This window comes from Bos taurus, chromosome 26 (genome assembly GCF_002263795.3).
Source record: "Bos taurus isolate L1 Dominette 01449 registration number 42190680 breed Hereford chromosome 26, ARS-UCD2.0, whole genome shotgun sequence".
Taxonomy (NCBI): Eukaryota; Metazoa; Chordata; class Mammalia; order Artiodactyla; family Bovidae; genus Bos; species Bos taurus.
This window is the reverse complement of record NC_037353.1, coordinates 10,336,257-10,363,646: the sequence shown is the minus strand read 5'-3', so window position 1 is coordinate 10,363,646 and position 27,390 is coordinate 10,336,257. Positions and strand designations below refer to the sequence as shown.

The 27,390-nt window shown below is 38.4% G+C and overlaps 1 protein-coding gene across 1 annotated transcript; it reads right to left on the bottom strand.

Moving 5' to 3' along the window:
- Window positions 1–7,705: 7,705 nt before the first annotated feature.
- Window positions 7,706–21,739, bottom strand: LIPF (lipase F, gastric type; the record flags this gene model as incomplete). The annotated part of the gene is given in 10 exon segments (NM_174103.2): window positions 7,706–8,074; window positions 9,681–9,752; window positions 10,171–10,242; window positions 11,427–11,573; window positions 13,437–13,573; window positions 16,406–16,515; window positions 17,605–17,803; window positions 18,552–18,669; window positions 18,885–18,993; window positions 21,676–21,739. Coding segments are annotated over 9 exon segments (1,194 nt in total). The 5' UTR covers window positions 18,987–18,993; window positions 21,676–21,739.
- Window positions 21,740–27,390: the final 5,651 nt, after the last annotated feature.

The window sequence follows — 27,390 nt, the reverse complement described above, 5'->3', positions numbered from 1 at the left end:
AGAATATTTTCCAGGATATTTCTGCACTTCTCAGATTAGTTTTTTCCTAGACTTTTTTTTTTTTTTTTTCAAGGATGTTTGTATAGCCAGGAGCTTTGAAAGATAGCTGTAATAGCTCTCTCCAAGGTAGAAGGCAGGTTGGTTCTTGACCAACATGATAAAGAAAATATCTCTCTTGGGGGCAGGGAGATAGGTATACTCGCTGCCTCCCCCCATAAGTTTGGGGGTTTCCTAAGCATAGGAATCCTCACTGTGACATAGAGACACTATGTCCAGCGTTTATCTAGGTCTGCCTTCACATTATCCCTGTAGGTCTTGAGGATCAAGAGAAGTATGAAGGTCATGAGGCCTGCTGTTCAGTAGACAGTACATATAATGTTGACGGTTCTATGAACTTCTCACTAAGTAGGTTAGTCCAGCTTAAAGCCAAGATTTTGTTTGGAGTTATAAAAGTAATAACAGGTCATATTCAGTCAGTTCAGTTCAGTTGCTCAGTCGTGTCCAAGTCTTTGTGACCCCATGAATCGCAGCACACCAGGCCTCCCTGTCCATCACCAACTCCTGGAGCTCACTCAAACTCCCATCCATCGAGTCGGTGATGCCATCTGCCATCTCATGCTCCATTGTCTTCTTCTCCTCCTGTCCCCAATCCCTCCTAGCATCAGGGTCTTTTCCAGTGAGTCAACTCTTTGCATGATGTGGCCAAAATATTGGAGTTTCAGCTTCAGCATCAGCCCTCCCAGTGAACACCCAGGACTGATCTCTTTTAGGATGGACTGTTTGGATCTCCTTGCAGTCCAAGGGACCCTCAAGAGTTTTCTCCAACACCACAGTTCAGAAGCAGCAATTCTTCAGTGCTCAGCCTTCTTCACAGTCCAACTCTCACATCCATACATGACTACAGAAGAAACCATAGCCTTGACTAGACAGACCTCTTTTGGCAAAGTAATGTCTCTGCTTTTTAATATGCTGTCTAGGTTGGTCATAACTTTCCTTCCAAGGAGTAAGCATCTTTTAATTTCATGGCTGCAATCACCATCTGCAGTGATTTTGGAGCCCCCAAAATAAAGTCTGACCCTGTTTCCACTGTTTCCCCATCTATTTCCCACGAAGTGATGGGACCAGATGCCATGATCTTATTTTTCTGAATGTTTAACTTTAAGCCAACTTTTTAATTCTTCTCTTTCACTTTAATCAAGAGGCTTTTTAGTTCCTCTTCACTATCTGCCATAAGGGTGGTGTCATCTGCATATCTGAGGTTATTGATATTTCTCCAAGCAATCTTGATTCCAGCTTGTGCTTCTTCCAGCCCAGCATTCCTCATGATACACACTGCATATAAGTTAAATAAGCAGGGTGACAATATACAGCCTTGACGAACTCCTTTTCCTATTTGGAACCAGTCTGCTGTTCTGTGCCATTTCTAACTGTTGCTTCCTGACCTGCATACAGGTTACTCAAGAGGCAGGTCAGGTGGTCGGGTATTCCCATCTCTTTCAGAATTTTCCACAGTTTCTTGTGATCCACAAAGGCAAAGGCTTTGGCATAGTCAATAAAGCAGAAATATGTGTTTTTCTGGAACTGTCTTGCTTTTTCCATGATCCAGCAGATGTTGGCAATTTGATCTCTGGTTCCTCTGCCTTTTCTAAAACCAGCTTGAACATCATGAAGTTCACGGTTCACATATTGCTGAAGCCTGGCTTGGAGAATTTTGAGCATTACTTTACTAGTGTGTGAGATGACTGCAATTGTGTGGTAGTTTGAGCATTCTTTGGCATTGCCTTTCTTTGGGATTGGAATGAAAACTGACCTTTTCCAGTCCTGTGGCCACTGTTGAGTTTTCTAAATTTGCTGGCATATTGAGTGCAGCACTTTCACAGCATCATCTTTTAGGATTTGGAATAGCTCCACTGGAATTCCATCACGTCCACTAGCTTTGTTCGTAGTGATGCTTCCCTTTCTTTTTATTTTTTTAAAAGATTTTTTTTGAACAAGTGGTATATTTATTTATTTTTTTTTTTACTTTACAATATTGTATTGGTTATGCCATACATCAACATGACTCTGCCACGGGTGCACACGTGTTCCCAATCCTGAACCCCCCTCCCACCTCCCTCCCCATACCATCCCTCTGGGTCATCCCAGTACACCAGCTCCAAGCTTCCTGTATCCTGCATCAAACCTGGACTGGTGATTTGTTTCTTATATGATATTATACATGTTTCAATGCCATTCTCCGAAATCATCCCCCCCTCCCTCTCCCACAGAGTCCAAAAGACTGTTCTATACATCTGTGTCTCTTTTGCTGTCTCACATACAGGGTTATTGTTACCATCTTTCTAAATTGCGTATATATGCGTTAGTATACTGTATTGGTGTTTTTCTTTCTGGCTTACTCACTCTGTAAAATCGGCTCCAGTAGTGATGCTTCACATTCCAGGATGTCTGGCTCTAGGTGAATGATCACACCGTCATGATTATCTGGGTCATGAAGATCTTTTTTGTACAGTTCTTCTGTATATTCTTGCCACCTCTTCTTAATATCTTCTGCTTCTGTTAGGTCCATACCATTTCTGTGCTTTATTGAGCCCATCTTTGCATGAAATGTTCCCTTGGTATCTCTAATTTTCTTGAAGAGATCTCTAGTCTTTCCCATTCTGTTGTTTTCCTCTATTTTTTTGCATTGATCACTGAGGAAGGCTTTCTTATTTCTCCTTGCTATTCTTTGGAACTCTGCATTCAGATGCTTATATCTTTCCTTTTCTCCTTTGCTTTTCATTTCTCTTCTTTTCACAGCTATTTGTAAGGCCTCCTCAGACAGCCATTTTGCTTTTTTGCATTTCTTTTCCATGGGGATGGTCAGGCTGCCTGTCTCCTGTACAATGTCACGAACCTCCATCCATAGTTCATCAGGCACTCTGTCTATCAGATCTAGTCCCTTAAATCTATTTTCACTTTCACTGTATAATCATAAGGGTATTTGATTTAGGTCATTCCTGAATGGTCTAGTGGTTTTCCCTACTTTCTTCAATTTAAGTCTGAATTTGGCAGTAAGGAGTTCATGATCTGAGTCACAGTCAGCTCCTGGTCTTGTTTTTGCTGACTGTATAGAGCTTCTCCATCTTTGACTGCAAAGAATATAATCAGTCTGATTTCGGTGTTGACCATCTGGTGATGTCCATGTATAAAGTCTTCTTTTGTGTTGCTGGAAGAGGGAGTTTGCTATGACCAGTGCGTTCTCTTGGCAAAACTCTATTAGCCTTTGCCCTGCTTCATTCTGTACTCCAAGGCCAGATTTGCCTATTACCCCAGGTGTTTCTTGACTTCCTACTTTTGCATTCCAGTCCCTATAATGAAAAGGACATCTTTTTTGGGTGTTAGTTCTAAAAGGTCTTGTAGGTTTTCATAGAACTGTCCAGCTTCTTCAGCGTTGCTGGTTGGGGCAGAGGCTTGGATTACCTATGGTTAATGGGTCATAAAGGAAAAAGGAAAGATATAAACAGCTGAATGCAGAGTTCCAAAGAATAGCAAGAAGAGATAAGAAAGCCTTCTCCAGCAATCAATACAAAGAAATAGAGGAAAACAACAGAATGGGAAAGACTAGGGATCTCTTCAAGAAAACCAGAGATACCAAAGGAACATTTCATGCGAAGATGAGCTCGATGAAGGACAGAAATGGTATGGACCTAACAGAAGCAGAAGATATTAAGAAGGGATGGCAAGAATACACAGAAGAACTGTACAAAAAAGATCTTCACGACCCAGATAATCATGATGGTGTGATCACTGACCTAGAGCCAGACATCCTGGAATGTGAAGTCAAGTGGGCCTTGGAGAGCATCACTACAAACAAAGCTTGTGGAGGTGATGGAATTCCAGTGGAGCTATTCCAAATCCTGAAAGATGATGCTGTGAAAGTGCTGCACTCAATATGCCAGCAAATTTGGAAAACTCAGCAGTGGCCACAGGACTGGAAAAGGTCAGTTTTCATTCCAATCCCAAAGAAAGGCAATGCCAAAGAATGCTCAAACTACCGCACAATTGCACTCATCTCACACTCTAGTAAAGTAATGCTCAAAATTCTCCAAGCCAGGCTTCAGCAATATGTGAACTGTGAACTTCCTGATGTTCAAGCTGGTTTTAGAAAAGGCAGAGGAACCAGAGATCAAATTGCCAACATCCGCTGGATCATGGAAAAAGCAAGACAGTTCCAGAAAAACATCTCTTTCTGCTTTATTGACTATGCCAAAGCCTTTGACTGTGGATCACAATAAATTGTGGAAAATTCTGAAAGAGATGGGACTACCAGACCACCTGATCTGCCTCTTGAGAAATCTGTATGCAGGTCAGGAAGCAACAGTTAGAACTGGCACAGAACAGCAGACTGGTTCCAAATAGGAAAAGGAGTTCGTCAAGGCTGTATATTGTCACCCTGTTTATTTAACTTCTATGCAGAGTACATCATGAGAAATGCTGGACTAGAAGAAACACAAGCTGGAATCAAGATTGCCAGGAGAAATATCAATAACCTCAGATATGCAGATGACACCACCCTTATGGCAGAAAGTGAAGAGGAACTCAAAAGCCTCTTGATGGAAATGAAAGTGGAGAGTGAAAAAGTTGGCTTAAAGCTCAACATTCAGAAAATGAAGATCATGGCATCTGATCCCATCACTTCATGGGAAATAGATGGGGAAACAGTGGAAACAGTGTCAGACTTTATTTTTCTGGGCTCCAAAATCACTACAGATGGTGACTGCAGCCATGAAATTAAAAGAGGCTTACTTCTTGGAAGGAAAGTTACGACCAACCTAGATAGCATATTCAAAAGCAGAGACATCACTTTGCCAACAAAGGTCCGTCTAGTCAAGGCTATGGTTTTTCCTGTGGTCATGTATGGATGTGAGAGATGGACTGTGAAGAAGGCTGAGCGCCGAAGAATTGATGCTTTTGAACTGTGGTGTTGGGGAGAAGACTCCTTAGAGTCCCATGGACTGCAAGGAGATCCAACCAGTCCATTCTGAAGGAGATCAGCCCTAGGATTTCTTTGGAAGGAATGATGCTAAAGCTTAAACTCCAGTACTTTGGCCACCTCACGCGAAGAGTTGGCTCATTGGAAAAGACTCTGATGCTGGGAGGGATTGGGGGCAGGAGGAGAAGGGGACGACAGAGGATGAGATGGCTGGATGGCATCACTGACTCGATGGACATGAGTCTGAGTGAACTCTGGGAGTTGGTGATGGACAAGAAGGCCTGGCGTGCTGCGATTCATGGGGTCGCAAAGAGTCAGACATGACTGAGCGACTGATCTGATCTGATCTGATCATGGATCATGCATTAATTATATTAAACTCTCTGGCAGAGAGAAGACGTTCAACAGATAGTTGTTTAAAATGAATACAGAAATCCTCACAATGCTCTGAGGTTGAAATATAGATCCATATTTACTGTATACCTTGCTATGTTACCAACCTGTTATACATAGTTGACTTGTTTATAGTTTATTTCAGCTATAATTTAATATCTTTGATGAGGTTTTGCATACGCTGTTATTATGAGCAACCCATCTAAAAGCTACTTAAGGTGGATTACCTAAGCAGACAGTCCTCATCTATATTTTAATTTGTTTCCCTAAGTGACTGCAGCCATGAAATTAAAAGACGCTTACTCCTTGGAAGGAAAGTTATGACCAACCTAGATAGCATATTCAAAAGCAGAGACATTACTTTGCCAACAAAGGTTCATCTAGTCAAGGCTATGGTTATTCCAGTGGTCATGTATGGATGTGAGAGTTGGACTGTGAAGAAGGTTGAGTGCCAAAGAATTGATACTTTTGAACTGTGGTGTTGGAGAAGACTCCTGAGAGTCCCTTGGACTGCAAGGAGATCCAACCAGTCCATTCTAAAGGAGATCAGCCCTGGGATTTCTTTGGAAGGAATGATGCTAAAGCTGAAACTCCAGTATTTTGGCCACCTCATGCGAAGAGTTGATTCATTGGAAAAGACTCTGATGCTGGGAGGGATTGGGGGCAGGAGGAGAAGGGGACAAGAGAGGATGAGATGGCTGGATGGCATCACTGACTCGATGGACATGAGTCTGAGTGAACTCCGGGAGTTGGTGATGGACAGGGAGGCCTGGCGTGCTACGATTCATGAGGTTGCAAAGAGTGGGACAAGACTGAGCAACTGATCTGAATCTGATCTGAAGTGCTATTTTCAAAATAGGAAATTTTCAATATAGGAAATTCTAGAGTGGCATCCTCCTTGTATACTTTAAATAATTTTTCCTGTTTTGTTTAGATTATACATGGCTTTTGTGATCTGACTTCTTTGAGTGGGGCTGCAAAAATGACCAGCTGAGACACAGCAAAGTAAAAAAGTTTTGCATGTGAAAGCACAAATCCTTTCCTGTGTCTTCCATTATTTTCCATTCTTTACTTTTTTCTCGCCTCTATTCCTTCTCCTCCCTTCTAACATCTACTTAGCTACTTCTACCTTCTTTCACACTAGAAGAGAAAACTCCCATTGAACTGGCATTTTTCCCTTACTAGATGTCTATGTAGAGCCTAGTAACTCAGATATCCAGAATAATCTGAGTAATACTTTATAAAATCCTAAGCATCACCTTGCTCCATTTCCCCTCTTAGATAACTCTAGAAATATTTAATTTGAAAATGCAACAGAGCTGTGTAATTAACTTTGTGCAGAAGAGTATTTGAACTAGAATATGTGGATTTCAGCTCTGACAATGCCAATCACATATCCTTTATTAAAGTGCTCAACCTTTATGAACTTCAATATCCTCATTTGGAAAATGATAGGGATTAAACTAGGTAATGCTTAGTATCTTTTTTTTTTTTTTTTTTAAATTTTATTTTATTTTTAAACTTTACATAATTGTATCTTTTAATTTAAGATTATCTTGATTTTTAAAAATATGAATTGCATCACATCTAATAAGTTTTAGATCACAACACAGTTCAGATATATTGGTCTTCCTGTGAGTTATACACAGAATATGAATATATACTTGTAACCCCAAAATAAATTAGACCAAATTTTGGAAGGGGATGTGAGCAACAATATGATGGTGCAAAGTAAGATGTATGTATGAGGCACAACTCAGGGAGGGTCTCTATTCAAGGCATCTGGGCAGTAGAGCCTAGGGATGGTGCTAAATATCCCAGAATGCCCAGGACAATAAAAAGAAATCTGTCCCAAAATGTCAACAATATTGAGGGTAAGAAATCCTTTACCTCCCAACTTCCTGAACTCGGGTTGCCAGTTGCTTCCTAACCTACTTGTGTTTTTTTCTCCCTAGAAAGGGAAAGTGAACTGACCTCAAGTCAACTTACAGTCTACTTTGCCCTTTCATGGAGTGTAACAGTCAAAAGAGCAAGTGATAGCCCCACTGCACAAATGAAGAGACTAAGCTTTAGCAACAGAAGATGATAGAAAACAATCTACTCAATCTCCAAGCGTGCCGAAGAGGCATCAGTAGTCAACCCCAGGACTGTCTCTTGGCAACACTCATGATTCAAGGCTCATTGTCTACCTGGAGTTTAGAAGAAACCTGAATGGGAGGGTTGGAAGAGAAGTTTCACCTCTCTGAGTTCACGGTCTCTCAAGAGTTTCTAGATACATTTCCAAGGGAAAAAATAATTTTAAAGCATTTTTTTTTTCAATTAAAAATGACCAATGAAAAGTTTGTTGATGCTAATATATTTTGAAAGTCAACATTACAGAAAGAAGCATTGCATTTCAAACAGTACAGAAATCATGTAAGCGAGAAGAAACTATTTTGGAAAAAGTAAATGAAAAATTCTCTAAATCCAGAACTACTTTTTGTCTTCGGCCATCAAAGAAACAATTTCATTGTAAACTTCTTGAGGTGCATCCATTGCCCAGATAAAGTCCAAGTGATTGTAATTTGGAATTTCCTTGTGGTAAATGAGATTAGAGAGTTTTGAAAGCAGAAGGTCAACATCCTGAGGGTCAGCCAACAGGTCATTGTCAGCACTCCATACTGCAATTGGGACATTCATGGCTGTTAAATTGTAGATGGGAGGTGTGGGCTAAAACACAAGAGGAAAAGAATCAGAATTTTCATAAGTAAATTCACTTTAAACTCAATACTTATTCAGTGGGTAAATCAGATATCACTTAAAAATTGAGATAATTTATAAATAACATTATATTTGTTGCAGGTGCACAGCAATGATTCCACATGTCTACACTGTGAAATGATGACAACAAAAAATCTAGTTAACATCTAACACCATGTGTGGTTTTATAAAAAATATATATATATATATAATTATATATACTATATACATATATATATATATAGAGAGAGAGAGAGAGTGGGAGAGAGAGAAAGAGAGAGAACTTTTAAGATTTACTGTCTTGGCAAGTTTCAAACGTACAGTGCAATATTAGTAACTGTAGTCTCCACACTGTAATTGCATCTCCAGGTCTTACTCATTTTATGACTGGAAGTTCATACCTTTTGACCACCTTCATCCATTTTGCCCATGTCTCTAGCAACCACCAATCTGTTTTTTGTATCTATTAATTCCAGATTTTTCATGTTTTAGATTCCACGTTTAAGTGAGATCATATAATATTTATCTGTGTATGAATAACTTCTTTCATTTAGCATAATATTGTCAAGGTCCATCGTTGTTACAAGTGGCATGACTCAGTTTCATAATTAAATCTTAAGAATTTAAAGGTTCTAAAGGTATAAGCTTCTCAAAATGGGCTGAGTCATTTATGTTTACTTTGTCTGACTTCCTAGTATAGTCATTGGAAAGGTAGTCAGTTTGTTAAATGAGTTGTATTTTAAATACTTGCCTGATTTTTACTAAATATAGGTTCAAATTCTTAGAAAATCTATCAGTAGCCCCATTTCCTGTTTTGACAAAAATCACCATTCGCACAGATTTTAAAGGCAGACCAATGGGACAAGAAAATCACTACTAATTTTCCCACTGTTCACAGAGAATTTTGTTAGTTTTTAAAGATGATATTCTCAAGAATTCTGATTTAATACATTAAAATTTCTTTACCCTTATGTCATAGCCAATTCACAAAGAAATGTTTTATTATATGTATTTTTCATAATATTTTAATACTTTATTATGCTCCTTTATATGTTGGACAGAAGGGGAAAGTGTGGAGAATGCCCATGAGAATAAATCCACTTTTCTTCACTCATATGCCAATGTTAGAAGTGTTTTCCAGGACCAGCTTCTGGATCTTAAATCATCATCACTTCCCCAGTTAGCTGACACCATCCTGAGTTGTGTTTGGCTTGGTTGCAGGGAGCATGGAGTTGGGAGTGGGTGTTTCACCCACTTCCCCGCCCAGGATGGAGTCTCTGGTTACTAGTGTTAAGAGCCGAGGACAAAGGCAGCATCTGAGGTGCTGCTGGTTTCCAATTCTTCCCCAGAGCCTTCACGCTCTAGTGTCTGTGCTCATTCAGCTGCCCTCAAAGTACCACACGACTGCAGTAAGAAACTTCCAGAACTTATCACCCCTGGTGGCATTAGACAGACTTCTGAGGTCTGGACAACAACTTGACTTTGGAAAATACATGTAAAGTTATTGCAATTTCATCTTTAACCTTTTATATCTTTGTCTTTCAAAATGTGAATAACTACTACTTAAGATGCTTACCTGATGATAATGCATTAGGTTCTGATATGGGGCTCCCCAGTCAAAAGCTTGGAATTTCCCAGACTTAACAGCCTAATGGAGAGAAATTAAAAACACTAAGAAATTTTAAAAAGTTACTTGGCTGTGTGGATAATAACATACCAACATTTCCAAGTAGTTTACTTTTAATTTAAATATTATTTATTTTTTCTCATTCCAAGAATGAAGACTATTAATCCTAGAGAACAATTTATTCAAGTTTAAATGCAGCTCTCCTTTAAATAATTTTTCTTGCCACTCAAGTCGTGAAAACCATTTATTTCTTGCTACCCAAAACTCCCATAGGTGCTTTTATAGGATTTTCATTCACATGGATTGATAATTTCACCTGGTAGTCCCAGGCCAGAAAAATTCCCTGCTAGGAACCTTTGACAGACTATTTTAAGACTTTGCTTTAGGTAAATTGGTGATGGTTGAGGCCCACAATAGTTTTAACAGCTTGAAATGATACCTGTCTCCAGTGGAGGGTGTTTTGAACAGAAGTTCCTGCTGGATTATGTGCTATATACACATCTAAGCGACTCTAGAAAGCAAGCACATAAGCACACACACACACTTAGATATACGTTCAGTTTCTTGAAAACACCTAAGACTTAAATTTTTCTGATCCATATCAAGTTTTACCAGCAGCATTACTGGCAGGATATGAACAAAAGAGTTGTACATCACTTTATGACTTGCAAACTCTGATTATATGGGCTAATTTCAAGGATGTATAGCTAAACTAAACAATTTTGAGTGAGAAGAGTTGTCAATGTATAATATAAAACATGAAAAATACGATATACTTTGAGCTAGATTGTTTTGTTCTATGATCTACATATGTTGGGGCTTCCTGGGTGGCGCTAATGGTAAAGAATCTGCCTGTCAGTGCAGGAGACACAAGACACAGATTCAATCCTGGGTCAGGAAGATCCCCTGGGGTACAAAGTGGCAACCCACTCCAGTATTCTTGCCTGGGAGATTCTATGGACAGAGGAACCTGGTTGGCTACAGTCCATGGGACTGCAAAGAATCAGACATATCTGAGCACAGTACATACTTTACATATGTTAGCTCACTTAATCTTCACAATGACTCATTTCATGGATAAGGAATCAAAATGAAGGAGTTCAAGTGTGTTGCAAAGGTAGGATCTGAATTATGCTTTTAACCTGAATCCGTATTTTTAACTTCTTTGCAATACTGCATTATGTTGTATGTGTTTTTAAGCATCCACTTGGTGCAAAGCAAATGAAATAGAAGGTAAAGGGTATGGACAAGATCTTACATAAAGAGTTGCTCTGAAAGAAGTTTTGGAAAGTTTATAGGGTTGACTATCGGCATTAAAATATTTTAAATAATATTCATCCAATATCTAGACGTATTTTTCCTACAGAGGAACTTGACAACATGGTTCCATACCTCACCTCACAGAATTTAAATGTCACAACAATTTTCAGGTGATCAGAAGTGAGTAGCGAGTTTTCTGTTTTTATTTTTTCTACAAGCTGTTTACTTCAGAGCACAATGAGGTTATGGAAGGGACCTGGAGGCAACAAAACTAGGAGCCATGACTTGTGACTTCTCTTGGGCTTATCTGCATATTGGACAGAATTTTGAAGTGACTCCTGGTTCTAATAAAGTACCATTCCTAAGTGATGATAAGACAAGGAATTAAGAGTGTTGCTCAAAATAATCAGAATAGAAATTTCAGGGCATACAAACCATGTTGAAGTTTTTATTGTCAACTCCAGTAATGGCAAACAAGGCATTCTTACAAAGGACATCCAGTGTCTCACGGGAGCACATTTCAACACCAAGAAATTGTTCCAAAAAAGTGTGTGGGTAGAACATTTTGTCACCAAATATAATCTGCAAAATAAAAGCATCATTACAGATTTGCAAATAACAAGCTGCAGAAAAGACTTCTTAATTTGTATAGTTTACTGACAGAAATATACATTATAATGTCTGTTTCAGTATTTCTATATGTTGTCTTAGGAAGTTTAAATACTTTCTCTCATTGAATCCCAATGATAAAGATGTGGAATGGGCAGGGCAGATATGAATACTAGGTATTTTTTGTTGCATTGAGAACTGTACTGGCTGATGAAAATTGTAATGTGTAAAGAGGTACAGTCTAGTTAGGGTAATAGGAGCTATGGGATTAAATCATAAAACAACACTGTAGAATATCAAAAAGTTCCAAGATGCAGCAATAAATGACAAAAAATCAGCAGGGAAAAGGATGACTTCAAGCCATATTTTCATGAAAAGGTTAAAAAGACAAAGAGGTTTGGTAGCTTAATAATTGAAAGGACTCACCCTCATTATTCTTGAGGAAGGTTGACACTTGGTTACCCCCATTTTATTTTATTCATTTTTTATTGAAGTATAGTTGACTTACAATATATTAGTTTCAGTTATACAACTTAGTGACTCCATATTTTCAAAATTACACACAAAGTTTCAAAATTATACACATGCAAAGCTATTATAAAGTATTGACCATTTTCTCTTTGCTGGACATTTTATCCATGTGACTTATTTATTTATTACTGGTAGTTTGTACTCTGTCATCCCCATTTTATACAGGAGAACAGAAAGCTAATAAATAGTCAGGATCTGGTCTAGTGAGAACTGGATTGCAGCTAGAATCCTGATCCAAGCCTCAAGGTTCAGACTTAAGGTCTAATACTATCTTTTTTTAAACCCCTCTCTACACTGCCTGTCAGAAATTCTGAATACAAGTAAAAAATAAACATGTTCTGAATCAGTGCAGCCTGTAAATATATTCAGGGTCATCACACAATTTTACATTTTGAGTAAAAGTTTTACAAATATAGTTGCAGGTAAAAATCTTTTAGGTTTTAGACACCTGTGTTAGTTTAGTGAGAAAAAAATGAACAGCACACACCTGAGTGAAAATAAAAAATGAACAGCACACAACCATAGAAGACAATGGCAGCATTAAATTTTGTAGCCTGAGGCAAACTGTTCTCCTAATGGAATGTACGTGTGTGTGTGTGTGTGTGTGTGTGTGTGTGTGTGTGTGTTGGTTTCAGTGGGTGGGAGAAGTTGGTGATTAAACTTTGGATAAAGGAAAGATTATTAAATCCCTAACATATATGCCTACATAATATCTACAGTTTATTGAAATCTATTCTACTGCCCTATGAAAGCCCTATTTAAAGAGTAAAGACCTCTTAGGAATAAGACTTGGAAAGCCAAGGGTATTTGATGAGGGCTCTCCAAGTTCTTGCTTTACTTCACCACTATCTTACGCTTTCTCTCCTTTTCCTTTCCCTTCCCTTTCTTTCCTGTTCTTCCTTTCCCACTTTTCATGGACTAGGTAGTATTTTATTAATAAAATACTAGGAAGTATTTTATTTGATTCTTTTGTGTTGCTTTTAGCTCCTCTTCCCCATGCTGAGGGTGGAAACATAGCCTTGAAGACTTGTGTGGATACTTGGTAAAGAAACATCCATGAAGGAGCAAAAACACTCCCAGGTGTTGCTAGCACACAAAGAAATGGAGAATTAAAAAAAGTGGGGATCTCTTAAACTATAATGGGGATTCGAACATGGTGAGTGCTATTCAAAATATAATATAAACACATTCGTTTCCATTCTTGGATATAAACATGATTGTCCACCAGATTTCTTTTCTCTTTCTATCACTTTGAAATCCACAAACAATTCAATATCTTAGATCTGGGTAAAGGGAAACACATACCTTGAAGAGGAAGTGAGGAATAAGTGCAAGTTTGTTAAACAGGCTCTTGGTGTACTTCACTGTGGCAACTGGGGCTAATGCATAGAAGACTTTGATTTTTTCAGCCAATGTGGGATTGGTAGAAAAGGCGATAAAACCTGAAACAGAACAAGGAATATGTGTAAAGGTAGGGATGTGTGTGTGTGTGTGTGTGTGTGTGTGTGTGTATGAGCTTTACAAGTAGGACATCATTACTTTGGACTTACTAAGGGACAACCTGAAATCAACAAAATGGTCAGATTTTAGTATATTTTATTTTCGTAGAGTCTCTGGGGACATGAGGTTTGCTATTGTTGTTTAGTTGCTAACTCGTGTCTGACTCTTGCGACCCCATATACTGGAGCCCAGCAGGCTCCTCTGTCCATGGGATTTCCCTAGCAAGAATACTGGAGTGGGCTGCCATTTCCTTCTCCATGGGATTTTCCCAACCCAGGGATCTAACTCACATCTCCCATTTGGCAGGCAGATTTTTTACCACTGAGCTACCTGGGAAGCCCTGGACATGAGGTTAGAACTTTCAAAAGTTACATTTAACTCTTTTATCTGACTTTTGAAAACAAGCCAACTTTAGAATAATCACGTGGTAATAAAAGTATTATAACTTATATTACAACAGGTTTGGTTCAGTTTAAATTTATCTCATCTCATAAAAATGAGATAATTAACATTTAACATGAATAAGGTATATAAGTGGAAAGGTTAAAGCACAAATTTGAACTGTTGTTGAAACAGAGTTTGAAACTTAGTTCTGTGGTTTATTAGCTTTGTGACCTTGGAAAAGAGACCTAAATTCTAAAAGTTTTAGTTTCCTCATCTAAAAACAGGTATAATAATGAATACTTCCTTAGGTTGTTTAGGAAATAATTAAGTTGAATCGTGTAAAATATTTACCAGGAACTAGTCACATAGTAATGCCTAATAAATGAGTGGCTGAGATAATTCCAATATTTGTATACAATATTTTCAGCCCCTATCTACTTTTAATTGTTTTCATGAACAGTACCATATAAATAGACTGGGTTCTAATCAAACAATTATTAACTTAAATTCTTTACAGTTGAATTTCATAGGACAATCTCTCCTTACTGTTAATAATGACATGTTGACTAGACTTAAGAGCAGCTTGAAACAAAACTTTTCAGATTTGTGCAAAACTTAAATAAAGCAAAAAAAAAAAAAAACTTTTCAGGTTTATGCAACTCAGAAATACCAGACTGACCCCACTGGAAGAAGAACATTCTTTCCAATAGCACTGTGTTGATTAAGGAGTTCTTTATCTGGCTTCCTAACTCTGAAGATAAGAGCCAGCAGGTCACCCAGAGCACGCAGGAATCATTCACAAGGAGAGTCAGTCTCCTCCTGCTAGAGTATTAGTAGCAGCATTACTGACACTGAGTGGGAGTCAGTAGGTCCATATAGGGTCGGACAGGTAATTTCTCAAAACAAGCTTAATCCCATTGTAGATGCAGTTCCATCAAGGATACTTCACTAAACTTCATGTACACAGCAGATTGACTGGTAGATATAAAATAGAAGGCGGAAACAACTTCCTGAAATTTATGAGTATGGTGACACAATGACAAACTGTCGACTGGTGAGTAAGAAGAATGGAAATGTTCAAAATTTAAATAGTCAAACGACCAGTAGCTTGGAGTGATTTTCTTTCAGGACAAGCGGTTCTATTTACCTCAATAAATCTTAAGGACATTTCTGCATTTCAGCTAAGTGCAATAATTGTATAACCCTGTATCATTGAGAAAAGGTTAAGTTTGTTCAACATGTTCTGTAATAAAGCATAGGAGTCAGTCATAAGCACCCCTCTGACGCTCCCCAATCTGACTCCATGATTTATTTTTCTCTTCATAGAAAATGCTACCATTATCTAGCATCGTATGTATTTACTTATCATTTTCTCTGCCTCCACCTGCTAGAGTATTCGTAGTAAAAAGACAGAGATTTTAAACTATTTACTTTTTTGCTGTAACCTTAGGATATCTTATATGAGACCCATAAATAGGATTGACTGAATGAAATAAACTGAGACCAGAGACCATGTGGTACAAAGTTTCAGAGCATTGGTTTGGATGTCAGATTTCTGGACCTGGCATCTGAGCTACCCTACTTATGATAACTATGTTATCTTACACAAACTATTTCTTCACCCACTATTTGCTTGCCTATTTTTGGGCTCCAAAATCACTGCAGATGGTGACTGCAGCCATGAAATTAAAAGATGCTTATTCCTTGGAAGGAAAGTTATGACCAACCTAGATAGCATATTCAAAACAGAGATATTACTTTGCCAACAAAGGTCCATCTAGTCAAGGCTATGATTATTCCAGTGGTCATGTATGGATGTGAGAATTGGACTGTGAAGAAAGCTGAGCGCCGAAGAATTGATGTGGTGTTGGAGAAGACTCTTGAGAGTCCCTTGGACTGCAAGGAGATCCAACCAGTGCATCCTAAAGCAGATCAGTCCTGGGTGTTCATTGGAAGGACTGATGGTGAGGCTGAAACTCCAATACTTTGGCCACCTCATGCGAAGAGTTAACTCGTTGGAAAAGACCCTGATGCTGGGAGGGATCGGAGGCAGGAGGAGAAGGGGATGACAGAGAATGAGATGGCTGGATGGCATCACTGACTCGATGGACATGGGTTTGAGTGAACTCCGGGAGTTGGTGATGGACAGGGAGGCCTGGCATGCTGTGATTCATGGGGTCACAGACAGTCGGACACGACTGAGTGACTGAACTGAACTGAACTGATACATACAATGGGAATAATAATGGTCTTATATCAGTGGGCTGTTGTAGGCATTGCATTATATAATGAATGGAAAGCAATTAGCAAGCATGAAGACCAACATAACTGCACGACCACTGGTAAAGGATCTATACGAACTACACTATTTGCTAATTGCTTTTACCTACCAATGGTGGTGCCTTGGGAATGGCCAACATAGTGTAGCTTCTTCTGTCCTGTTCTCCTTAAGATGAAATCAATTGTAGATGGAAGGTCATATTCAGCCATTTCATCAAAGCTGTAAAAAATACAAAATAAACTAAATACACATCTTTGTTATAATTTCTGTAAGTCAAACCTATTTAAGCTAAAGCTTCCTTTGAAAAATAGAAAACTGGATGCTCTAAATATTGCTGCTTATAGACTATTTGAGTGTCAGGGCTCTTTGGGGGTGACTTCTTTAAAGAGCTGACATTATTTCTAAAGCACAGCATGGTAGCTGCAATTTGATCCAATGTGAAACACCATAGTATTTGTAGTTGGGGACTACTTCCATCCCTGAGTCTGACTGTCAGATTTAATAATGATTTAATAATACACTAAATAATTGTATTTAGTGTTCCACTACCGTGAAATGTGAATAATTTCTCTATTTTATTCTTTACAAGTCATCCAGAATAATTTTTTGAAAATGAGAACAGGCTATGCCCCTCCCTGTTAAAACTTTCCAGAGGCTTCTTACACTTAGAACGAGCTCCAAGGCCCTCATTGTGACCTACACTGCCCGCCCTGATCCGGGCTTGTCAGCATCTCTAGTCTCCTCTCCTCTTGGTCTTCCTCATCCTCACTACACTTGGGACAGATGAGCTTCCTTTCAGTTCCTAGAATTTTTAGAGCGCTTTTGTTTCTCAGTTCCATCAACCAACTTCTCTTCTGTTCTCCACTTCCACTAGTAATTCCCAGAAGTAAGGCACCAGAAGGCCAGTAAGAGAAAATCTTTGATAATCTCTCCATGGTGTCTGAATTTCATTGTCTCCCCCTCCATTTCATTATTGCTGATGAGAGATGTTGTCCATGAACCCCAGCTGGGTTTAAATCCATGTGGATGTTCCTTTAGAAATTCTGAGGGCAACAAATTTCCTTGCTTACTCATTTTGCTCAATCCTTGTGGAAAAGCAGATTCAGGGAATCTTGTAATAGTGGGCACTGGGATCACAGTTAGGAGGAAAACGACCCTTGGAATGAGGTGTATGAAAAATCTAAGATAGATTAGCATCAAAGGACTTCCTTCTCCTCCTACTTAAAGTGTGATTTGTTAGTGGATTGAAAGCAGCGAATACTGATGATTTTTAACTCAATGTTTATTTTTAATTCTCCCTTTCTTTACCTGAAAGCCCAGAATTCCGGGGAGTCTGGTGAATAGTATAAATGTTCCTGGGCCCAGGTGTTTCCTCTGCTGTTCCCCAGCCACACGTCATAACCAGCATCTGCCAGGAGGAAGCCCAGGCTGTTCTTGGGCAGGTTGGAAATCCAGTTTGTGGCTGATCCAAGAAGACCATGCTGCAGAAACACAACAGGTCTCTGACCTAAAGAAGAAAATTATTCAAACCTTTATAAACTCACTCCTTATTCTTAGATAAACATGAATATAGGAAGACTAGAATTAAATAAGTTTGCTTGGTGAGGTGAATATTTTTTAAATTGTTATCTTAATTGCCGTGATATTTTCTCAGATGACAAAATATGTGCACCTGTATACTTTAAATTGGGTGCAGTTGGTTGCATGCCAGTTAAACTCAAAAAGCTATTGAAAAATTATATTATAAAGAAATTCAGCATACTGTTAATTAAGTGGATTTGTTATTCAGGGACTCTGAGTTCCCACCCAGCACAACAAACTAAAATTGTGGGCCAGTGTGCTTCACATCATAGAAGCCAATGTAAATCTGGTGTCACTCAGACCCTCAGCTTAATCTCAGAAGTTCAAGGTGGTTCAAGGATTTTTTTTCCCTGTGAATAACTTAATCTCATGTTTTAGAATTAGAATAAATTTGACTGGAACGTATTTGATTCAAGATTCGAGACACTCATCTTTTCCCTCATTCCAGTCCCCCCAAGCTTCCCTGGTGACTCAGTGGTAAAGAATCTGCCTGCCAACACAGGAGGTGTGGGTTAAGTCCCTCGGTTGGGAAGAGCCCCTGGAGAAGGAAGTGGCAACCCACATCAGTATTCTTGCCAGGATACTCCGTGGACAGAGGACCCGGGCAGGCTACAGTCCATGGGGTTGCAAAAGAGTGGAGCACGACTTAGTGAGTGAACAACAGCCAGTCCTACCTAAATGATTAGCATTATTCTTTCCATGAGGAATCCGATAGACCTGAAGGATATAACCATCCGCAGTTATAACTTTATGCATCTCACTTGGGTAGCCCCAGTAGGAAATCATCTGACTCTGAATGGAGGAAAAAAACAAAAATTAGCTTCATGAGTTTACTGGGCCATTTTTATGATTCTTATCATAAAACTTCTTATTGATTGTTAACATATATTATGTAAAGAAATATTTCAAACTTCATAATAAAATATATTTTAAAAGAATTAATGAGAGCAAATAGCATTAATATCTTTGGAAGTGTTTTTAAAATATTAGTGATATGAATAACTTACAACATTCATACTGGCTTCAGGGTTCTTAGCAATTTTTCCAAGGAAACAAAATGCATTTCCAGACATGTGGATGAAACACACTGTTACAAGTAGCCACCACATTTTCAACCTATTAGGGGAAAAAAGTTATTACATTATGTGGTAAATACTACTATATAACATGAAGTCATGATATTGAGCTGCCTTGCTCTTTTATTCACATATTTTTCACTTATTACCTTCTCTGTCATATCGTTCTCCTGTTTCTCATCACTTTGTCAATTAGAAGACTTTTATAACACTTCTGCTATTCTGGTAATTTATTCAATTATGTACATGATTCTAGTTCTCCAAAGGACCTTATATCAACCTACCCTTGTAGATATTTGCTATTTACCATCAGTTATGGTTTGAGTTGGTCTCCCACTGACACCCCCAAAATAGATATATTGAAGTCCTCAATATCTCTGAATGTCACTGCATTTGGAAGTAGAGTTATTACAGATGAAATTTAAGTTAAGATGAGGCCATCCAGGAGTAGGGTGAACCCTTAATCCCATATGAATGGTCTTCTTCTAAGAAGACGGCCATGTGAAGGCAGAGAGAATGGAAGCCAAGGGGCAAAAGAGATTACTGGCAAACTACCAAAACCTAGGAAGAGACATTGAAAGATTTTATATGTTCCAGAAGGAGCATAGCCCTTCAAACACCTTGGTTTTAGATTCAGATTCCACAAATGTAAGATAATAATTTTCTGCTATTTTAAGCAACCCGCTTGTAGTACTTTGCTCCAGCAGCCCTAAGAAAATGATACGCCATCTGTCAGAAAAGAGAGAGAAAGCTAACACTCAGAATGGTTGTCTTTCTTGAAACTGTAAATAAAACAAGGATGTCTGTCTCTTTTGTATGTGAAAACTTGCTTTAATCCCCTCAAAATGGCAGACCAAATGTTACTCAAACATTGACAATACAGATAAATTTTTATATTATTGTTTTAAAACATCTGTATTCAAAGATGACCTACTTAATAGCTCTTTTGTTCACCTGCTGTATCTCACATGATAAATACGACAATCAATAACCACTGCTCTATTTTTAACTTCAGGTGTTCTGATTCCTCTCCATTCCTATTGCAAAGATCACCATCAACTCTTCCCCTTTCCTAATGAATACTTTTCCCAAGGGATGCCTGCACTAACATACCCCTGCTCCCACCCCTACCTTGCAAATGCTCCATTGTGTTCCATTTGCAACCATGTAATTTTTTCAGTTTCAGACTTAACATTTTCCCCTAGGCTCTGTTCAAATACATCATAGCCAAATATGGCTGTAGGTTTCCACAGCTGCAGTCTTCTGCTCTAAACTTGACATGATCATTTGACCAAAAAAAAAAAAAAAAAGTGGCCCAAGGAAAACATGAAGGAAGGGCATGTTCTCTGCCTTCAAGGAACTTACAACCTAGTGATAGTTCAGTGGTACTAACTCTTTCTACTTGCTCTCTTGCCTGTACTGCCCATGCATTTCTCAGTCCCTTTCACTTCAGGTCAACTCAGGGCTTGCTTGCTTGCTCTTAAAATCCCATAGGTAAACTAAGGGTTTAGACTTTGTCAAACAAAAGGATGGCTGGGTAACAAGGTAGCTACAGAGCATCCTGCTCAGACCTTGGCTCAATAAGCATTTGTTGCTCAATAAATGAAAATTAATCATACTATTAGCAGCACTTTTCAAACCTAACTTTTTGTTAGCTCCGTAAGTGATTTCTAATAAGTGGGATTCCCTTGTGGCTCTGCTGGTAAAGAATCTGCCTGCAATGGGGGGGACCTGGGTTCAGTCCCTGGGTTGGGAAGATCCCCTGGAGAAGGGAAAGGCTACCCATTCCAGTATTCTGGCCTGAAGAATTCCATGGACTGTATAGCCCATGGGGTCGCAAAGAATCAGACACAACTGAGTGGCTTTCACTTATTAGAAGTCATATATGTACTAACAGATAAAATAAAATTAAAAATGACTGACCTTACTATTCTTAAGAGCTACCTATGTCCCTTTATCTTTTATCAGAAATTAAAATAAATATTCTATCTCATTCACTACATGAATCTCTTCAAGGTTTATTAGGGTTATTTTTTCCTAAAGAAATTAATTTGTGTATGTTCTCTTGATCAAGGCTGTATAGAGCTCAATTCAAAGCTTCCAGGTTTTAATGGTAGAGGTAGCCTAGGAGAGAAGGCAGAGGGAAGGAAACAATTAGAGCTGAGAGGGAGAGAACCAAAGAGAAAGATGTCCATAGGATATCAAGACTGGTGACTGTGAGGAACCTAAGCTGGTCTTTTTTGATAGCTATAAGCACTAGACATTCCTTGAATATCATTTGAATTGCTAAAATAAGTGAGCTTTTCCAGAAGACCCCACAAACATTGTTAATAAAAACTGAATATTTTTCCAAACTCCTACTACTTCTCATAGAGATTGTGAACAGAGTACCATTCTACCCATGTTGATTTGAAAATCAGTCAGGTTTTATTTCAAGTTAGAAACTGCACAGTGAGGAGATAGAGCCCAGTGGACATATGGCTTGTACCTGTTACACATTCAGAGCATTGCTTGTTCTTTCCTTTTCCCAAATCATTGAAATCAAGCCCCAGAGAAGGAGAAAAAGAAGAAATCTCCTAGAAAAAAACTATATACATATAATCAAGGTTTAAAAGTTCAATGGAAAATTATATTTTTTAAGGTAGAAATAAATTTCACACATAGATACATTACTTTTGAAGTATATTAAATAAACTTTATAACACCAGAGAGTCATACTCACTGTCACCAAAGTGAATGCCTTCTAGTTTCTTGAAGGTAAATGAAAAACCTAGCTCTCTTCGTCCTTCTTTCTCTTGCTATATGTCTCTCTCTATATATATAGATATAGTTATAGATAGGTGTACATGTGTATGTTTTGGGTGACCTTTCCCAAAAACGTACAGTCACTGCATTTCCAGTGAACTCCAATATTTGCCAAATAACAAGTCAAATATTACATAAGCGGTAAACCCGCAAAAGGATATAGTTCGAAAACATCCTTAGAGATTCATTCTTCTTGATTTATCACCTGCTGAAATTCTGCCTCCTGCTTCCTTGTTCTTTGGGTTTTCTTAATCCTAGCAATTATCAAGTCTTCTCTCACACTTGGGTAGGAACACTTTAACTCATAAAGAATCACATATATATATTAAAACAAGTCAATATGTCCCACTGGAATAATTTTCAAAATTTGAGAGCAAAATAATTTTTATCACAAGCTTTACATGGTTGCTTTGCCTAAGTTAAGAAATAACTAATGCCAAATATTGCACATGTAAACAGAATGAAATTTTATCTATTTACGTATTGAGATGGTATTTTATTATGTTTTGAACATTTAATATGAGAAGAACTGTACAAAAAAGATCTTCACAACCAAGATAATCACGGTGGTGTGATCACTCACTTAGAGCCAGACATCCTGGAATGTGAAGTCAAGTGGGCCTTAGAAAGCATCACTACAAACAAAGCTAGTGGAGGTGATGGAATTCCAGTTGAGTTATTTCATATCCTAAAAGATCATGCTGTGAAAGTGTTGACTCAATATGCCAACAAATTTGGAAAACTCAGCAGTGGCCACAGGACTGGAAAGTTCAGTTTTCATTCAAATCCCGAAGAAAGGCCATGCCAAAGAATGCTCAAACTACCGCACAATTGCACTCATCTCACATGCTAGTAAGGTAATGTTCAAAATTCTCCAAGCCAGGCTTCAGCAGTACGTGAACCATGAACCTCCTGATGTTCAAGCTGGTTTTAGAAAAGGCAGAGGAACCAGAGATCAAATTGCCAACATCTGCTGGATCATGGAAAAAGCAAGAGAGTTCCAGAAAAACATCTATTTCTGCTTTGTTGACTATGCCAAAGCCTTTGACTGTGTGGATCACAATAAACTGTGGGAAAATTCTTCAAGAGATGGGAATACCAGACCACCTGACCTGCCTCTTGAGAAACCTATATGCAGGTCAGGAAGCAACAGTTAGAACTGAACATGGAACAACAGACTGGTTCCAAACAGGAAAAGGAGTACGTCAAGGCTGTATATTGTCACCCTGCTTATTTAACTTATATGCTGAGTACATCATGAGAAACGCTGGGCTGGAAGAAGCACAAGCTGGAATCAAGTTTGTCGGGAGAAATATCAATAACCTCAGATATGCAGATGACACTACCCTTATGGCAGAAAGTGAAGAGGAACTATAAAGCATCTTGATGAAAGTGAAAGAGGACAGTGAAAAAAGTTGGTTTAAAGCTCAACATTCAGAAAACAAAGATCATGGCATCCGGTCCCATCACTCTATGGGAAATAGATGGGGAAACAGTGGAAACAGTGTCAGAATTAATTTTGGGGGGCTCCAAAATCACTGCAGATGGTGATTGCAGCCATGAAATTAAAAGACACTTACTCCTTGGAAGGAAAGTTATGACCACCCTAGATAGCATATTCAAAAGCAGAGACATTACTTTGCCAACAAAGGTCTGTCTAGTCAAGGCTATGGTTTTTCCAGTGGTCATGTATGGATGTGAGAGTTGGACTGTGAAGAAAGCTGAGCGCTGAAGAATTGATGCTTTTGAACTGTGGTGTTGGAGAAGACTCTTGAGAGTCCCTTGGACTGCAAGGAAATCCAACCAGTCCATTCTAAAGGAGATCAGTGCTGGGTGTTCTTTGGAAGGACTGATGCTAAAGCTGAAACTCCAGTACTTTGGCCACCTCATGCGAAGAGCTGACTCATTGGAAAAGACTCTGATGCTGGGAGAGATTGGGGGAGGAGGAGAAGAGGACGACAGAGGATGAGATGGCTGGATGGCATTACCGACTTGATGGACATGAGTGTGTGTGAACTCCAGGAGTTGGTGATGGACAGGGAGGCCTGGCGTGCTGCGATTCATGGGGTTGCAAAGAGTCGGACACGACTGAATGACTGAACTGAACTGAACTACCATCTTAAGGGCTTCCCTTGTGCTCAGTTGGTAAAGAATCCACCTGCAATGCAGGAGACCTGGGTTCAATCCCTGGGTTTGGAATATCCCCTGGAGAAGGGAAAGGCTACCCACTCCAGTATTTTGGCCTGGAGAATTCCATGGACTGTATAGTCCATGGAGTGGCAAAGAGTCGGACACAACTGAGCAACTTTCACTTCACTACAATCTTAAGAAAATTGTATGTGAACAGTACAGTACTGGCAGAGCACTGGTACACCAGGATCTTCATCAGTGCTTTAAAACTTGTAATTTTTTTCTCCAGTGATGTGCTAGAATCCCTTCCAGATGGCTGGACTTCTGCAAAATTCTTCTCATCGATAGGTGCCGATCCACATCAGCATCCCGCAGGTTTTCTCAGTTGCAGCTGTGAATAGTTGTGTTAGTGACTGAACAACAGCAACAGTTTCAAAGGCTTCTGCTGGTTCCACAGCCCATATAGAGGTGGCTTAGACTTTTCTTGGGTCTCTTGTAATGAGGTGCTGGATTCTACAACTCCCAAAGAGATTTTCTTGTTTATGATTGGTATTGATTTTTAGTTGTTAAACAGGGGAACAAAAAAGAGGAACATTTTATATTTCCTTGATGTTGAGATTATTTTAGTATTATTAAGATGTCAACTATCTCAATTTTTTCTATATATTCAATAGATTCCAGTAACAAATTTTATCAAACTCTTTGGTAAAAGTTAACAAGCTGACACTAAAATTAATGTATAAAGCAAAGAATCTAGGATATTAAAAGAAAATATAAGAGAAAAAAAACAAACAATGTTGGAGTATTTCTTCCTGATTTGACTTAAATTATCATAAAGGTACTCTCACTAAGAGAGTGTCATAAACAAACTATTTCTCTATCCATTTAATAGAATTCTACTCAGTAATAAAAGTGAGCAAACATGGATGAGTCTCAAGTCATTCTGTGGAATGAAAAAGAGAAAAAGTGGATTTGGAATCTCGCCCCAGGTCTCGCTGAAGCGGGCTGCGTCTGGGTGCACGGTGTGTGGTGGCGGCGCGTGGTGAGGGGCTGCATGTGGCGGGCCGCACGCCGCTCCGGCTCAGCAGGAGACCTCCCCGCGCCGCTGAGCCTGTTTTCTTTCTCTGTCGGAGCGCGCCCCGCACGGGACACCCCGGGCCCTACGGCGCAGCCCGCCTTAAAAAAAAAAAAAAAAAAAGAAGAAAAGAGAAAAAGACATCCAAATCATAAAGAAAAAAGTAAAATTTTAACTATTGGCAGATGACATATTAAATATGGAAAATCCTAAGAACTCCATCAAGGAAAATTAAAGTAAACAAATTCTGTAGAGTTTCAGGATACAAAATCAATATACAGAAGTCTATAGCATTTCTATTCACTAAAAATAAACTATGAGAAATATAGGTGAAAAAACCAATCCCTCTTACAATTACATCAAAAAGGAGAAAATACCTATAATAAATGTAAACAAGGAGGAGGAAATGGCAATCCACCTCTGTCTTCTTGCCTGGAGAACCACATGGACAGAGGAGCCTGGCAAGCAGTAGTTCATGGGGTCACAAAGAGTTGGACACAACTTAGCAACTGAACAATGATAATGAGGTGAAATACTTACACACTGAAAACTGTAAGACATTAATGAAAGATATTGGAGAAGACATAAATGAATGTAGAGATATTCTGCACTCATAACAGAATGAATTAATATAAACTTTTCATCTTACCTAAAGTAATCCATAGGTCCAATGCAAGTCCTATCAAAATTCCAATAGCTATCTTTTTTTAAAAAACAGAAATAGAGCCTGAAGTCAGGCAGGTTGATGCCTCCAGTTCCATTCTTCTTTCTCAAGATTGCTTTGGCTATTTGAGTTTTTTTGTATTTCCATACAAATTGTGAAATTATTTGTTCTAGCTCTGTGAAAAATACCATTGGTAGCCTGATAGGGATTGCATTGAATCTATAGATTGCTTTGGGTAGTATACTCATTTTCACTATATTGATTCTTCCGATCCATGAACATGGTATATTTCTCCATCTATTAGTGTCCTCTTTGATTTCTTTCATCATATATATATATAATTTATAGTTTTCTATAAAACTTTAGTTTCTTTAGGTAGATATATTCCTAAGTATTTTATTCTTTTCTTTGCAATAGTGAATGGAATTGTTTCCTTTATTTCTCTTTCTGTTTTCTCATTGTTAGTGTATAGGAATACAAGGGATTTCTGTGTATTAATTTTATCATGCCACTTTGCTGTATTTATTGATTAGATCTAGTAATTTTCTGGTGGTGTCTTTAGGGTTTTCTATGTAAGGTATCCTGTCATCTGCAAACAGTGAGAGTTTTACTTCTTCTTTTCCAATTTGGATTCTTTTTATTTCTTTTTCTGCTCTTATTGCTGTGGCCAAAACTTCCAAAACTATGTTGAATAGTAGTGGTGAAAGTGGGCACCCTTGTCTTGTTCCTGACTTTAGGGGAAATGCTTTCAATATTTCACCATTTAGGACAATGTTTGCTATGGGTTTGTCATATATAGCTTTTGTTATGTTGAGGTATGTTCCTTCTATTCCTGCTTTCTAGAGAGTTTTCATCATAAATGAGTGTTGAATTTTGTCAAAGGCTTTCTCTGCATCTATTGAGATAATCATATGGCTTTTTTATTTTTCAATTTGTTAATGTGGTGTATTACATTGATTTGTGCACATTGAAGAATCCTTGCATCCCTGGGATAAAGCCCACTTGGTCATGGTGTATGATCTCTTTAATGTGTTGTTGGATTCTGATTGATAGAATTTTATTAAGGATTTTTGCATCTATGTTCATCAGTGATATTGGCCTGTAGTTTTCTCTTTTTTGTGGCATCTTTTTCAGGTTTTGGTATTAGGGTGATTGTGGCCTCATGCACAAAGACAGAAATATAGATCAATGGAACAAAATAGAAAGCCCAGAGATAAACCATTCGCCTATGGACACCTTATCTTTGACAAAGGAGGCAAGAATATACAATGGAGAAAAGACAATCTCTTTAACAAATGGTGCTGGGAAAACTGGTCAAACACTTGTAAAAGAATGAAACTACAACACTTTCTAACACCATACACAAAAATAAACTCAAAATGGATTAAAGATCTAAACATAAGATCAGAAACTATAAAACTCCTAGAGGAGAACATAGGCAAAACACTCTCTGACATACATCACACCAGGATCCTCTATGACCCACCTCCCAGAATATTGGAAATAAAAGCAAAAATAAACAAATGGGATCTAATTAAACTTAAAAGCTTCTGCACAACAAAGGAAACTATAAGCAAGGTGAAAAGACAGCCTTCAGAATGGGAGAAAATAATAGCAAATGAAGCAACTGACAAACAACTAATCTCAAAAATATACAAGCAATTCCTGCAGCTCAATTCCAGAAAAATAAACCACCCAATCAAAAAATGGGCCAAAGAACTGAATAGACATTTCTCCAAAGAAGACATACAGATGGCTAACAA